Source organism: Nannobrachium achirus (assembly GCF_963921795.1).
Source record: "Nannobrachium achirus genome assembly, chromosome: 12".
Lineage (NCBI taxonomy): Eukaryota > Metazoa > Chordata > Actinopteri > Myctophiformes > Myctophidae > Nannobrachium > Nannobrachium achirus.
The window spans coordinates 32936873-32951872 of NC_137832.1; the positions used below are offsets into that span (position 1 = coordinate 32936873).

At 39.2% G+C, this 15000-nt stretch overlaps 2 protein-coding genes across 7 annotated transcripts in view; one reads left to right on the forward strand and one right to left on the reverse strand.

Moving 5' to 3' along the window:
* LOC308296384 (guanine nucleotide-binding protein subunit alpha-14-like) overlaps nt 1-1276 on the forward strand; it is a gene marked incomplete at both ends in the record, with an annotated part of 12108 nt that extends 10832 nt beyond the window's left edge. Inside the window, 2 exons of the mRNA XM_080739651.1 lie at nt 133-286; nt 1086-1276. Of these exons, the coding sequence (XP_080595777.1) occupies nt 133-286; nt 1086-1276 (345 nt within the window). The remainder of the gene's footprint in view (nt 1-132; nt 287-1085) is intronic.
* Nucleotides 1277-2598: 1322 nt separating this feature from the next.
* Nucleotides 2599-15000, reverse strand: part of vps13a (vacuolar protein sorting 13 homolog A) — a 63203-nt gene continuing 50801 nt past the window's right edge. For 5 of the 6 annotated variants that reach the window (XM_080739287.1, XM_080739283.1, XM_080739284.1 and 2 more), the window contains 10 exons: nt 14689-14802; nt 14417-14492; nt 13246-13409; nt 12953-12998; nt 12374-12497; nt 11416-11530; nt 6778-6863; nt 5704-5827; nt 4731-4805; nt 2599-3712 (listed from right to left, as the gene is read on the reverse strand). In XM_080739287.1, the coding sequence (XP_080595413.1) occupies nt 3662-3712; nt 4731-4805; nt 5704-5827; nt 6778-6863; nt 11416-11530; nt 12374-12497; nt 12953-12998; nt 13246-13409; nt 14417-14492; nt 14689-14802 (975 nt within the window). In that variant the 3' untranslated portion in view covers nt 2599-3661. Of the gene's footprint in view, nt 3713-4730; nt 4806-5703; nt 5828-6777; nt 6864-7313; nt 8130-11415; nt 11531-12373; nt 12498-12952; nt 12999-13245; nt 13410-14416; nt 14493-14688; nt 14803-15000 lie in introns of those variants that run through there. The other variant, XM_080739285.1, reaches the window with a different exon arrangement.

Genomic DNA, 15000 nt, shown 5'->3' on the forward strand with positions numbered 1-15000 from the left:
ACATCTGTGTAACAAAGAATGTTTACAATACTATAACATGTGGAACATCGTAAGAACAAAGTTCTTAACTGTATTGCAATTTTCTCTTGAAAGCTATTGTGAAATTCAGAAACTGATTTGTATCCCTTTCAGAACCGTATGGAGGAGAGCAAGGCTCTGTTTAAGACTATCATCACTTACCCGTGGTTTAAAAGCTCCTCTGTCATCCTCTTTCTCAACAAGACTGACGTAATTGAGGAGAAGATCATGTACTCTCACATAGCCGACTACTTCCCAGAATTCACAGGTTTGTTTGTGTGAATTAGGGGACTGTACGATGGTGTCGTTTGCAAAACATAACTACTGGAGTGTGTGACTTATGGTGGAGCCAAATGTTTACCTAAACAGGTACAAGAAGGTGTGTTTGTGAGCATCCAGTGTGTGGCAATTAACTCATACTTGCTAATGGGCAACTTATTTATACATAAAAGATAATGTACAATGGGGGTTACATTTATTATTGTAGTAACATGTTACTGCACATATATCTTGTGCTATTTCTACATAAATAGTGAACATTTTCCAGGGTATTGTATTTTGTTCCGTAGTAAAATATCAGACACATGTTAGGTTAGCTTTCATGCTGTTGTCTGCACACTGACTGGAAAGATGTTTGGCATGAGGTCATCGCTGTCAAGTGGAAACCTTGTAACATCATATTTTAACTTTTATTTTCTTCATAAATGCATGCCCTCCGTCATAGCTGGACAATGTTAAGTGAAGATTGAGTAATCTACAAGCTTACAACAGATCATATATGTTGAACGATTTTTGCCTATATTCGAATGCCGACAAGGGATACCAGGTTGAAAGTGCTCAAGTCTGTCTTTGGGATTTATAAATATTTAACTAATGAATAGTAGTAACAAGAACTTGTGTGACTAAATGACTACAACTGAACATTCTTTTCCATTTCCTGAAAAGTAACAGCTTTGGACTGTGTACAAGGTTTCTCCCTGACAGAAACAATATCGAATCTGCTGAGGACAGCTGTGATAGAATGAGTCCAGCAGTGACAGTTTGATTTGCCCGCCCTGATTTTTCAGGTCCGCAGAAGGATGCTAAAGCAGCGCAAGAGTTCATCCTGAAGATGTACCAGGAACAAAACCCAGACAAGGATAGGAAATGCTACCCCCACTTCACCTGCGCCACGGACACAGAGAACATCCGCTTTGTCTTTGTAGCAGTCAAAGACACCATCCTGCAGCATAATCTGAAAGAGTTCAACCTGGTGTAAAGAGGAACAAGTGACAGACATGAAAGGAGCTAAGAAGAGAGGTGTGGAATTAGGTGAGGTGAAGGAGCATCAGGAAGCACCAGCAATGGGGAGAATAGAAAGGCTCACTTTCTCTTTCTATGATGATTTAAACCAGGGGTTTTCAACGTTTTCAGGTCAAGGACCCCTTAGTAGAGCGAGAGATGAAGCAGGGACGCCCACAACCTGTACATAGATTCCATATCTAATCGTTTGACAGCACAATCATCAGTGTATTTTGGATTCATGTCAGTTTGTGTTTTCAGATATTTAACCACTGTCTGTACTTAATAAACTTGACCTTTCACTCTGTACTTCTGTCTGCTCCAAACACCAAACCTCTTTGCCGAAAATAGCCGATCTACAAGCTCACAACACCTCACGCTGCGAGGCATTGTGAGCTTGTAGATCTGCTATTTTTGGCTAAAGTTCTCAGAATTCGGACGCTAGGGTTCAAGTGGTCAATATAAAAAAGGAGGGAAAAAGTTTCTATCACTCAACGATTTGGAGGACCCCCTAGGGGTCCCGGACCCCCTGTTGAAGACCCCTGGTTTAAACATAAGAATGATTTCAAGTCCTTTCTTAGTGTGTTCTTTAACAAGCAGACCAAAACTATTGATTCTCTGTACAGGTTGCTTTGTTTGATAGAAGTCCCTAGATCTGGTCTGTATGTTCTTTGAACTTAACTGTGTCATGACAAACATATAGTGAGAAGGAATCGTTTCATATACTACTCTAAGACAATGTTATTTATGTCAATGATGCACCTTCCAGTTTACATAACTTATTTACTGTATCATATAACTATGGTGTGTTACTATTTTATCTATATTTTTTTATGACATTTGAGAATTGGTAGTTTTCTTATTTTTTTTTCTTTTCATATTTGATTATGTGTAGAAAATGTATCCAAGCCATGTGTACGAATAACCGAAGACAAAATTATTTTTAACTCATTATTTTAGCTGTAAATAGAAAATCGTACCGTTTTGCTATTGAAAAAGCTCTAGTTGCTTCCTAACGTTGGGGGTTCATTTCCCCCCTGTTTGAATTGTCTATGCTGTATTAAATGTATATTAGATTTCAATAAATTTTAGTTGTTTGAAAAATCTGTTTTCATTTGTAAAAACACAAAGGGCAAAACATAGTAGGCTACATACAGTACATACATTGTAGCTAAACAAAGATACGATAAAACATGTATAGTATAACTTTTATTTCTTTTCTAAAAATGGCACGAGATTATGTTAATTCACAGAAAAATAAATTGTTGACAAAGGCAACAGTAATATTTAGTTACATTAATTGCAGCGAACCCAACACCAAAGCAAACCTTTAAAATAAGTTAGAGAACACATGATGGTAATAACAGTTGTTGTCATAGCTGGCATTGCATACCAGTGGTATAAAAACATAAAAATCACCAAGTTACAATTTCATAGACTACATTGTGAGGCTGTATACTGAATCTATATACACACACACATGGGATTATTTGAGATCAATACACAGATTGATAAGCATTGTATATGGACTGTATAAAAATAGCATGCATCTCTAAATCTCACACTAATCATATTTTGCAGAAACATAGAAAAACAGCAAAGGTTTGATGAAAATGTTGACATCTTACACTACATGTGTTATGAATTTATACTCTCCCTCATTGGTGAACAAGACATTTCCCTTTTAAATAAACTAAGAAAATAAACAGTGAACATTAACGTCATTAAAGGCATTAACACAGTGTTAAAATATAAATTAGATTTGGCCTTGTTGCACTGTTCAATGTACCTTTTCAAACATACTGTATTTGTAATGGTACGTGAATGCAATGAGATGGAGAGAGTAGCTTCTACAGTACATTAGAGTTAAATATAACCTGAAATATTCAAAACTTTATATTTGTTTCTAGAATAGCAGGTTTAACAGCAATCAGAAGATCATGTTAGTTTGAATTTGTGGCAAATAAAGAAACAAGCTTCAATGTAAATGAAAGTTCAAAGTTGACAAGAGTTGCTCCCTTAGACTGTATGGAGTACTGTTGTGTATACTCCTTTATAGCACTCATAGGCATGCACACACATGCAAATGCACTAACACACACACTCGGACACGCACTCACGCACTCACTCTTTTGCACGCAGTCTTTAACAGTCAGAATATAGTGTCAACCACTGGTCATTACAGGTAATGCAGATAAACAAAACTGCCATGCAGCAAAGAAAAAAGGCACTGGCACACAGGGTGTGTGTGTGTGTGTGTGTGTGTGTGTGTGTGTGTGTGTGTGTGTGTGTGTGTGCACGCGCGCACGCGAGCCCGAGTGTGTGGTCTTTAATTTTTTTTGGTTGGTTAGTTGCTCATCGGTCAGCATTTGGGTAAAGTCTCCCTGGCTTCCTCCAACATAGCAAGAACCCACTGGAAGTAGAACAAAACACATGTACCATAAGCAATAGTTAAATAGATAATATATAGTAATATAACCACTAACACAATAGTTCTTTAACTTTTTCATATCAAGGAAATACAAATGAATATGCAATTTTTCCAATCTGAAAATATTTTGTGCCAGGGACCCACATACAAGATTTGTGCTGTTAAAATGTTTCAAAAATATTCAAAAAATGACCAAGATCTTTTGAAAATAGCAGAGCTACAAGCTCACAATGCGCCACGACGTGATGTATTGTGAACTTGTAGATATAGGATTAAAGTGGTACGATGGCCAATGTTAAGTTCTGAATTGGCTCATGTCATGGGTCTTCAACAGGGGGTCCGGGACCCCTAGGGCGTCCTCAGAGTTACTACAGAGGGTCCTCCAAATCTTTGTGTGATAGAAAGTTTTTTTCTCCTTTTTTATATTAACCACTTGAACACTAGTGTCCATATTCTGATAACTTTATCCAAAAATAGCCGATCTACAAGCTCACAACGCCTCGAAGCGCGAGGCGATGTGAGCTTGTAGATCGTCTATTTTCGGCAAAGAGCTTTGGTGTAGAGGGGAAAAAGAGAAGACTTAAGTATTAAGTATTAACTATTAGTGGTTAAATATATGAAAACAAATTGACATGAATCCAAAATACACTGATAATTGTGCTGTCAAATTAAACTGTATGTAATCTCTGAAAAGGTTGTGGGGGTCCCTGCTTCATCTCACTCTCAACTAAGGGGTCCTTGGCCTGAAAACTTTGAAGACCCCTGGCTCATGTAGTGTTCAAGGAATGAGGTTAAGTGTTCATTCATATGTCATTCAGATTGTCAAGTGGGCATCTTTTAACGCAGATATTGTGTTGGTAGGTTCCCGACAACATGACCATTTAAATCCATCCATTTAAATATCAAACAATCAAGCATTTTTTAAACAAATAATAAAATTAATCATTTGTCAGTCTTGATACAACAGATTCACTACCTACATAAAATGAGTACTACATACCTTTGCTATATCCGCTGATTTGAAATTAATTATCTTGCCAAACTCTTTGGGATGGAAAACCGATTTGACTCTCTCCTGTGAAACACAATGACAGCTGGTTAAGCACAATAATCAGCATTAACAGGCTAATTGGGATACTGAAGTAGGGCATTATTCTAATTTGCACAGTGCAGAGTTAAGCATTGAATGGACCAAGTGATCCGCCTGAGCAGTGGTTTAACGGTTGCAAGATTGGGAACATGATTTTGTTGAGAAGGTTAGGTTTCAGGTTTGAAAACTAAAAGCTGGAATGATAAACTAGGTCCATAAGGTTTTGATGAAGATACTGTATTGGCTGCAGCTACAACTGCTGCCTTTACCAATGCAACGATTATGGCTATCAAATGTCACCAAAGCCATGTCTGCAATATAGAGCATGTTTACTCTATAAAGCAGTCGTAATGTTGCTTACCAACACACTGTAGAATTGACCTCGCCCTTTAAGGCACATGGGCACGTGCACATGAGCGCTTTGGCACGAGTTATCACTGTGATGTCAGAACAGGTCAGCTAGGGCATTCCCAGATATGGGCTTAATATTGATGGGCATAAAAGGGATTCTATTAGTGTGGTTGCCCTAATAGGGCATCATCTGGGAATCAGATGTAGAGGTCAGCTCCATATAGAGATCTAGGTGATGATCCAGTCGTCTCCACGACACTGATGAGGTCAGTGTCGTGATCTTCATATATGGAGATCCAGGTGATGATAGTCAGCAGTCTTGACAGTCAACAATGTGATGTCAGTACAGGTCAGCTATAGACATTGAGGTGTTACGGACAGACGGACTGACCGACGGACAGGATCTGCCGGTTTTTATAGTAAACTGCAACCATATGTCGCAACAACAAATTATTTGAAAATGCGGTGCCATCAAAACACTATGAGAGCAGTATGTTACAGCATAAAGATAGGAATGGGTTTTCATTTGTACCTTAGCCTCGATGCGAAGGCGTCTCTCTTCTATGATTAGTGGATCCTTGGTGAACTCATCAAACAGATACTGCCATTCACAGGTTAGTTGACCAAATGTGCCCCTTGTTACAAAGAAGATACCCCTGGAGAGAAAAATCACACTGAGCTAAAAATACCTTGTAGGACAGTGGTCCTCAACCTTTTCAGGCCGCGACCCCCAAAATAATCATATTTTAACTGGGGACCCACCCACCCTGACAAGCACTAAGAGTTGAGGCATTACATTTTTTATAACACGGTTCTATTGTGAAAATAGCAGATCTACGTGCTCACAACGCCTCGCAACGCGACCCACCCACCCTGACAAGCACTAAGAGTTGAGGCATTACATTTTTTATAACACGGTTCTATTGTGAAAATAGCAGATCTACGTGCTCACAACGCCTCGCAACGCGAGGTGTTGTGAACATGTAGATCGGCTATTTTCACAATTTCTGTCTCTAATATTTGACAATTTGGCCAAAGTTTAATTTATCATTTTAGAGGTATTACATAGTCCTTAAATTGTCATTTTAGAAATGGGCATATACCCACTATACACTTAAAAGTTATGTTGGTTTGTTTACTGTTGAGTGAGAAAACTATGTTTCACATTAAGTTATTCATCTGGGGACCCCCCAAAATATTTTGGGGGTCCCGACCCACAGGTTGAGAACCACTGTTGTAGGAGAGAAGGCCGTAGATAAAATCATTATATAAAGGTTAGGTGACACAAGGCAGTGAGAATCAGAAGTCCATGAGGGCTAATTTATACTTCACAGAACAAAAAAAACAATGTATTTTACATGTCACCAATTTTACGATAATCAACATAACACACAATATGATTTCAACTATCTGCATCCAAGTTTGATGTACGTGAAATGTGTTCATATACTAAGCTTGATAAGTACATGGAACTAATTAGTTCACATAAAAAAATAAGTTGCATACATACTGTATTAACAATAACATTTTGTAAATGAGACCCACTTTTTAAATAAAGGGTTTGAAATGTGCTATAATTAAAAAGCCAGAAATGTGATGATCCCACCTCTTGGTAATCATAAGGAAGTCAGAGTCGTTGATCTTGGCGTGAGCAAAATATCTATACTTTGCAAAACGTCCATTCTCAATTTTCTGGAGGAAGAGAGAAAGAATGAATCATACAATAAGACAATTAAGAATACCCACGACACAATTATACTAAATGTGTTAAATGTGAAACCGAAAGCCTCATATAAAAATGTACTAATTACTAAATAATATAGTCATGGATAAAACATTTGATAAAATGCACAGCCTATGATCTAAAGGGAGAAACGATGCATCAAGGTACTAAAGTATGCCCTTCTAAAACTTGACCAGTGTTTTTGTATAGTGTGTGTTGCAGATGGCGAAGAATGGAGATGAAACCAAGACAATGTGAGGTAGAATAGAAAATGAAATGAAAAATGTTTTATTGGGAAAGAGAGGAAAGTGACTGATGGCACATGGCAGTGACTTTTTAACAGAGTGAAAACAGGACATTGATGAAAGAAGACAAGACAGAATTGTCTACTTGAATTTGTCTACTCTGAAGTCTGAACATTATAGTCTTAGCTTTTTGAGATCTCCTAAATCATCAACAGTGGTGAGATATGAATGGATGGAAATGATAATAATAATAATAATAAAAAGGTCAAAGCAATAATTAGGCTCGATTTAAAGTCCAATTTGCAGGTTAGAAACTACTCATAAATGGTCAATAGTGCTGGTATGGTGCAATTGTTAATTAACTGACCTACAACCTTTTAGGTCATTTGTCAGCAGTAAAACATAAACCTATTCTAAATAATCAAGATTAACTGAAGCCATTGCTCGTGTCAAATCAATAATATACTGTACTCTGTACAGTATGGTGTATTACACCAGTTGGCCATGGTAAAAGAAAAAGAAAAAAGTATATTGGGCAAAATAAACAATCTGCAAAATGGACTTTAAAATGATGAAAAACAAAAAGATACATGGATAAAATTATATCATAAATGGACACAAACATATATTTTTTTTTACAAAGACCAAAACATAAAAATACAAGTTGAATACTCTGTGGTCTGTTCAAAAGTCTCATTCATTACATACTGTATGCCAGTATCTAACTACTGACACACAAGAGCATGAGCTCTAAAGCCTGATTTATATTTGGTTGTGCATCGTGTCTTGCACCGAAAATAGCAGATTAGCATGTAGATCAGTGTTTTCAGTGCGAGACTCCGCCGCACAACTTAGTATAAATCAAACGTAATCTAACGCTGGCACTGAGAAATTCCCTTCTAGCTGACTTCATCTTCCCCATGCTCATTCATCCTCCTCATCCTCATCCAATGTGTCAGTCATAATCCATTCAATGAAGAGCAGTCTCCTCTGTGGACGTGACAAGAGACAAGACAGATCTGAGATCACAGTAGAGATGATCGGTCTAGCCTCTATGCTATCTGATGGACATGACAAGAGATAAGACAGATCTGAGGTCAAAGTAGAGAGGAATACGATCTGTCTCTCCTCTATGCTATCTAATGGACATGACAAGAGACAAGACAGCTCTGAGATCAGAGTTGAAAGAATACCATCTGTCTAGCCTATATGCTGCGCTGTCACACCATATGCACAGTAATGTTTTGCAGAATGAGGTCTGGCCAAGTGTGAGTTGAGATTGTATTAATACTATTAGTGTTTTAAAAAGGTATGTCTAGCAAAGATTTAACTGAACTTCAACTTACTAAAATCTAATGAAATCAAACTATGATCATATGTTTTCTTTCTTCAAAGTTTATATATTTTTAACTTTCATCTAACTTTTCTGAGGAATCAATGTAGAGATTTTAGCATAAGAGATTGTTTTTAATCTTGTGTTCAGGTGCCATAGCATTAAGCATCATTATGGAGCCTACAGTACTGCATGTGTAAATCTGACTCGCTTATCCACAGGTTGTTAGGTTAACATAAAAATTACAACCACTGGTTACTACAGACGGCAACTACAGCTCACAACACCTAGCAGTATGGCTAAAATGATTGTCATAACATAATAAATATAAACATTTACACAACTTCACAAGAGCATCCCCATTCAACATCTCTGTCCTATCCTAAGCTACAGGCATTACCATGCTTTCAAGCAGCAAGTTACTTAAAGGGGTATAAGTAAACTTTAGTAAACAGAAAATCCGTTTTAAGGTTTAAGATTTAGGGAGATTTCCGATTTCAGTTATTTATCATGTATCCTGTGTGAGCCCTCTCTGTTGAAAGTATGAAATTGGCATCCCAAACGGATTTATATGTTTTGCTGTTTACTGAAGAGCTGGAGAAACTACATTGAAACAACTTTTTACAAACTATAGGATGAACAAATGCACCTGGTAATAGCAATGATGCTATTTGAATATAGAGCTATTTAACACTTATTTCAACAAACAATATCACTTACACAGTTACACTCCCTTTAAACACAGCCATTCAATTACATTCACAACAATATGCTAACCTTCTAAAGGCTTGGCTCAAACCACTGTTTTAGTATATATAGTAATGCCAAACTACTGCCAAAGACTCGATTTACACTTTGTCACACAACCCTTAAAGCCCCGTGCACACAAAACACAAACACACAATAAATTCTGTTCAGCACAAGGGTTGTGCAGCTAAGGATAAATTAGCCTTTAAAGGACAGGAGAGAAATAATTGCATGATTACAAAAATAAAATAAAAAATAAAAAGCCTGGCAACAGCCATCCGGGTACTACCATATACTGAGGTACTACAACAACGCCAACAACAACTACTGCATGTTATGACACACAGCTGTAGCTCTGGAGTAAAATAAATTACATTCTGACAAACAATTGTCAGAATGTAGAATATTTTACCAAATGGCCAATAATGTTGGCATATAACTATGCGTGTGCTCGTGCATGCATGCATTCCTGACATAGGCCACATTCTGGGACAAATTCTGGACCCCAGCTGATAGAGGACAACTGTATAATTGGGGTTAAAACCAATTAGATTTGCCTGCAGTTTCAAAACGTTAAGGAAGGTTAGGATTAGGTTGGAGTAAGGGCTAGACTTAGACTGGTTATGGTTAATGTTTAAAGGAGAATTCTGTTATGAATTGCTTTCTTACCTTTTTTTCCCCCCAAAAAAGTGGTAATTTTTTCAAAAAACAATATTGCCCATTTTGGCCGACCCGACTACAGCTCAAAACGGGAGCAGTGGGGGCATATGCAAATCCACATATTCCATCGCTCCTAAATAAACATTTCTGCCAATATCTCCCCTTCATACATACACTGTTGGTCTAGCAACCACATTGTACAAAAACAAGTGCCACGCTGCGAGATTTTAGCTCTGCTATTTCTGGAAAATCTTGACAATTTGTGCAAATCTTTGAATTTTTTGACCAAAATGGACAATATTGTGTTTCTTGAAAAAAACAACACCTGGACCACTGGAGACAATAACTTCAAAAAAAGTTAATAAAGCGATATAGAACAGAATTCTCCTTTAAGGATATGGAATTAATAAGTGTACAAAACCAATGCATGCAGTGTGTGTGTGTGTGTGTGTGTGTGTGTGTGTGTGTGTGTGTGTGTGTGTGTGTGTGTGTGTGTGTGTGTGTGTGTGTGTGTGTGTGTGTGTGTGTGTGCGCGCGCGTGTATTCCTCAATCATTCTTGTAAAGCAGTTGTTCTCAAAGTGGGGTCTAGGGATCCTCAGGGTTCATTTGAGGGGGTTCCAAAATGGACCCTTACAGATCTTTAACACATCTAGTGCCTCTTAATCTGAAGGTTGCTTGGTGCCTCGGCGCCACGCAGTTTCCTCCATAGGCCGCCGCTATTATTTTGAAGGGCTGGAAGGGGGTTGTTTTTGTTTTTTTGGATTATCACTTGACGGCAACGATTACGTCATCTAGTCACATGACAGTGTGGGACAAGAAGAGGAAAGATGGCTGCGCCCTGCCTTGTGCCTTGTTTACATTTAGATCTGCTGCAAAATGTCTCAAAATGGCTATTTTGTTTAAATGAAGTTTCTTTATGGGCCTCTCCATTGACTTAACATTGAGGAGCTTCACTTCGCGTGCACGCCCAACGTGCGTTGTAAACAAATCGCCGACATTACCGATGCGGGCGGGACCGGAGCGACGTACAGTAAGTAATCATATCTTTACTGTATATACAGTAAGATTCACAGTCCTCACCGTCAACGGCGCCATGGTATTAACCCTTTCAATGACGGTGAGGACTGTCAACGGCGGCTAAAAAGTTAAGAGTTGTGGGTTCCTTGAAATTAAAAGGTCTGAGAACCACTGTTGTAAAGTAACTGTTAGCATTGGGCCAGTATTCTTTTCCTTCCTTACCAATAAGGCTACATACAGACTGGCAGTCTAAAAACTAAAACAATCAACTTCCAACAGAGAGATAGAAAGCACACTAGGGGTGTGGAGGACAGGATATGAGGATGGAAATGGAATATAATAGAATTAATAAATATTTTTCTACAACTGAACAAGGTACTACTGTAAGCTACATTTAAGTCACAGCAAACTGGAACAGCAGTCAGAAGTAGTAAAAACAGAAAACATAATTCATCTTTTTACCACAGTCTTAAGCGTGGCCAGGTGAATGATGGGAGAGAGGGATATCCCTGTCTTACCTGAAGCATCTGACTACCGAGACCCTCCCTCTCCTTATATGGTCGTATGACCCCGTCCTCGTGGATGAAGCGAGGAGGACGCAGAGACTCAATGTCCTGTGAAGTCTCTGCCGCTCTGAATGAGAAGACACACACATATCATAAGACTAAGCAATTTATACTACATATATATTTATATTGGGTGTGACTAGTCTATATACATTAGTGATGCAAGTATACAATTCAATACGAAACACGCAGGACCCATGGGTTCATGGTTCAAAAGGTCAGTGTTGAATGAAGAGATTATTGAGATTGGGTCAGGGGGTATACAGTCAAATAGTTTACTTGCACACAACATGGCTATAGTCTAAATTAAGAGCGCGCAAGTACTGCGTTCGGCTGCGTATGTAGGTATGTCTGTGTTTGTTTAAGCCCGTATCTAGGTATGTCCACGTATGTGTTTGTTTAAGCCCTTAGCTCATTCAGGGACCAGCATTTCTGGCAACGTCATCATTAACGGCCAATGAGGGACCGGTGATGCCGGGAATGCTGGACTATGTATGTACAGTATATAAGAAGTGTCACTGGCAACGCCAGTTGTGATGCCATTGGTGAGCGCACCTTATGGCGCGCTCTGCTGACGGCTGACGCACAAGTACTGGCCTACTTGTGGACAAGGCACAAGTTGGCACCTCGACAGAGTGCAGTTCTAGTTACTTCTAAACTAACGTTTATTACTGGTGTAGTCTACGCAGTCCGCAGGTACACTCAGTGTCTGCACAATGAATAGTGGATTTGCTGAACAACCTGACAACCTGTAGGAGTCACTAGTGCAACAGGGATCACCCTCCCCAAATTCAAACCAGTCTCCACATAACAGTGGTAGGCAGGAACTGGGCCACCCAGATGCCTGTTCTAGTTTGTTGTTAGGCCAACCGTGCAACCAATGCAGTAACATGCACACGCACACACACACCTCTTGATCCCTTGGAAGGTACTGCTGGCCATGTCGATAATGCCTCCAGTAGGTCTGGCCACTGCTCCCACAAGACCCTTCCCTACGCCCTTAAAGAAGCCTACTGCACCCTCCTTCTGAGCACCTGTGGAATAAAAACACTATATTCCAAAAAGAGCCTCTATAGCCCTAATCCAACTCAGTCTATTTCTCTTTACACCAATACACTGTTCAATAAGCTGCTTCATGATAATTATCCAGCCTATTTACACATTTCTTTTTTGTAGAGGCATTTTATGCTTTTTATTTCATATCAGATGTTTCATGCGTAGAGGACAGGAAACCAACAGCAGAGAGAGAGAGAGGAGAGACATATAAGACAAGACAAGACAAGACATGCAGAATATTCAAACCCGAGTCCTTGCTCTCACAAGGAGCATATTTTCTGTACACCAACTGGCTGAGCCATCTGGCACCCACCTATTTACAATATCTTGACTTAAACTTTCATATAACTTCAAACAGGAACAGTGAAGAAACAAAATTGAAGGCGGCATCAATCTGTATGTGTGACAGGTCACAGGTGTAAACTACACATACCTTTTATAGGTTTGGTGACAATTCCTGTGATCCCGCTGACAAAGCCCTGAGAGAAGAAACAAGTGTTACCCCAACTCAGTGACTTGATTATACTAGTATGACATAAGTGAAAAATGGCTGCTGTGTGAATATGGTCAATGCTCCTCCTGCTACTCAGGCTGTAACAGGATGTTTGCATGGGTTAAAGCCCCAAAAAATCCCAAGACTGAAAATTATTTTGTCCGGATTTTGTCAGTATACACTGGTATTGATAGATCCAACCCTGTCAATACTGCTGATCATACAGTACGTACAGACACCAGTCCCTTGCCGCCTCTGGACAGACCCTCTCTCAGACTGCTGGGCTGTTTGTTCATGATCTCCCGTCTCTTTTGCTGGTACTCCTCATCCATCGTTATGGCAGCGACACCCTTTGCCATAGCACCTGTGATCCTGGAGGCTGCACCGGCTAGGCCCCCTGGAAAGGAAGGGAAGAGAAGAGGTCTTAAGATTTTCAACTTTACTCTCAAAATGCACTATTTTGTCAAAAATGGTCTGGAATCAATGTATAGCACTATAGTTTGGCATACAAACAGCTGAAAAAAACAACTAAACACCAAATCAAATTTACATTTTGGTTGAGGTGTGTTTTGTGTGGCTATCTCCTTTTTTTTAATTAAAATGTTAAATTTTTACTAGTTTAAAGGAGTCATCCAGACCAAAACACATATAGGGTTAAATCTGTCTTTTATCATACCCCTTTATACCTGCTTTATTCATTTTTTTTCATAGCTGCCCCTGTTGCTAGATTTCGGCTGCCCCTGTTGCTAGATTTCGCGGGCCCTCTCATAACTAACAGAGTGTATAGCCTTTATACTAGTGCGGTTATTTCTTCAGCTTCAAAGTTAGTATTTTTTTATTGGATTGTGTTTACACAACGTCCTGAGACCAACCAAACCGCTGTTTTGACCTCACAAGCACCCTTACTTGTCAAACCGACCCCTCCCTCCCCTCCCTTTCTAGCCTCTCCTCTCCCTGCTCTGGTGCAGAGCAGAAGCCGTTTGACAAGTAAGGGTGCCTGTGAGGTCAAAACAGCGGTTTGGTTGGTCTCAGGACGTTGTGTAAACACAATCCAATAAAAAGATACTAACTTTGAAGCTGAAGAAATAACCGCACTAGTATAAAGGCTATACACTCTGTTAGTTATGAGAGGGCCTGCAAAATCTAGCAACAGGGGCAGCCGAAATCTAGCAAAAGGGGCAGCTATGAAAAAAATCGACTAAAGCAGGTATACAGGGGTATGATAAAAGACAGATTTAACCCTATATGTGTTTTGGTCTGGATGACTCCTTTAATTATGATGAAGTTCCAGATCTCGACCTCAATCTTCTTCCTAATTAATCAGATAAAGTATTCTTTATCTGACACTACCTTATAATAATGATGAGGGCTGAAGAAATGAATAAAAGCATGTCCAGTGCTTACCTACAGCTCCACCCACCAGAGCTTTTACTCCGAGAGCCATGCCTTCCACAAACTCCTCAGGCCCCTGGATGGCTCCCTAGGAAACCCCAAACAACAACAGTTACAGTACATATGGGAAGCGTTCTATGGACTTATACTCCAGACTTTAGATGTGATTCACAGGTAATTTACATTTTAACTTAACCTAAAAAAGCAAAGAAAAAAAGATGAAAAATGAAAAAAGAAAAAATAAGAGAAAAAGCATATATATAAAGTATAAAGTCATACAGTACCTGATAGGGCTCATAGAAGAAGGCCTCCACTCCTTCAGACAGCCCTCTGATCAGACCAAAGGGGTTTCCCAGCACATCCAGACCCAGCACCAACACATACATTTGTTTGATGGCCTGCGTTATACAAACATGGACACTGGTAAGTTGATTATATCCACTTATATATTGCAAATACAACCATGGGTCACATAGCACAGGTGAAGGGTCATGAGTTGGCATCCAGGTTTAGAACCTTACGTAGCGCGTAATGAATGGACTGAGAGTACACAAGAGCAGGGTCTTATTCACAAGCGTTCCCAGTGTTTGTGTGTG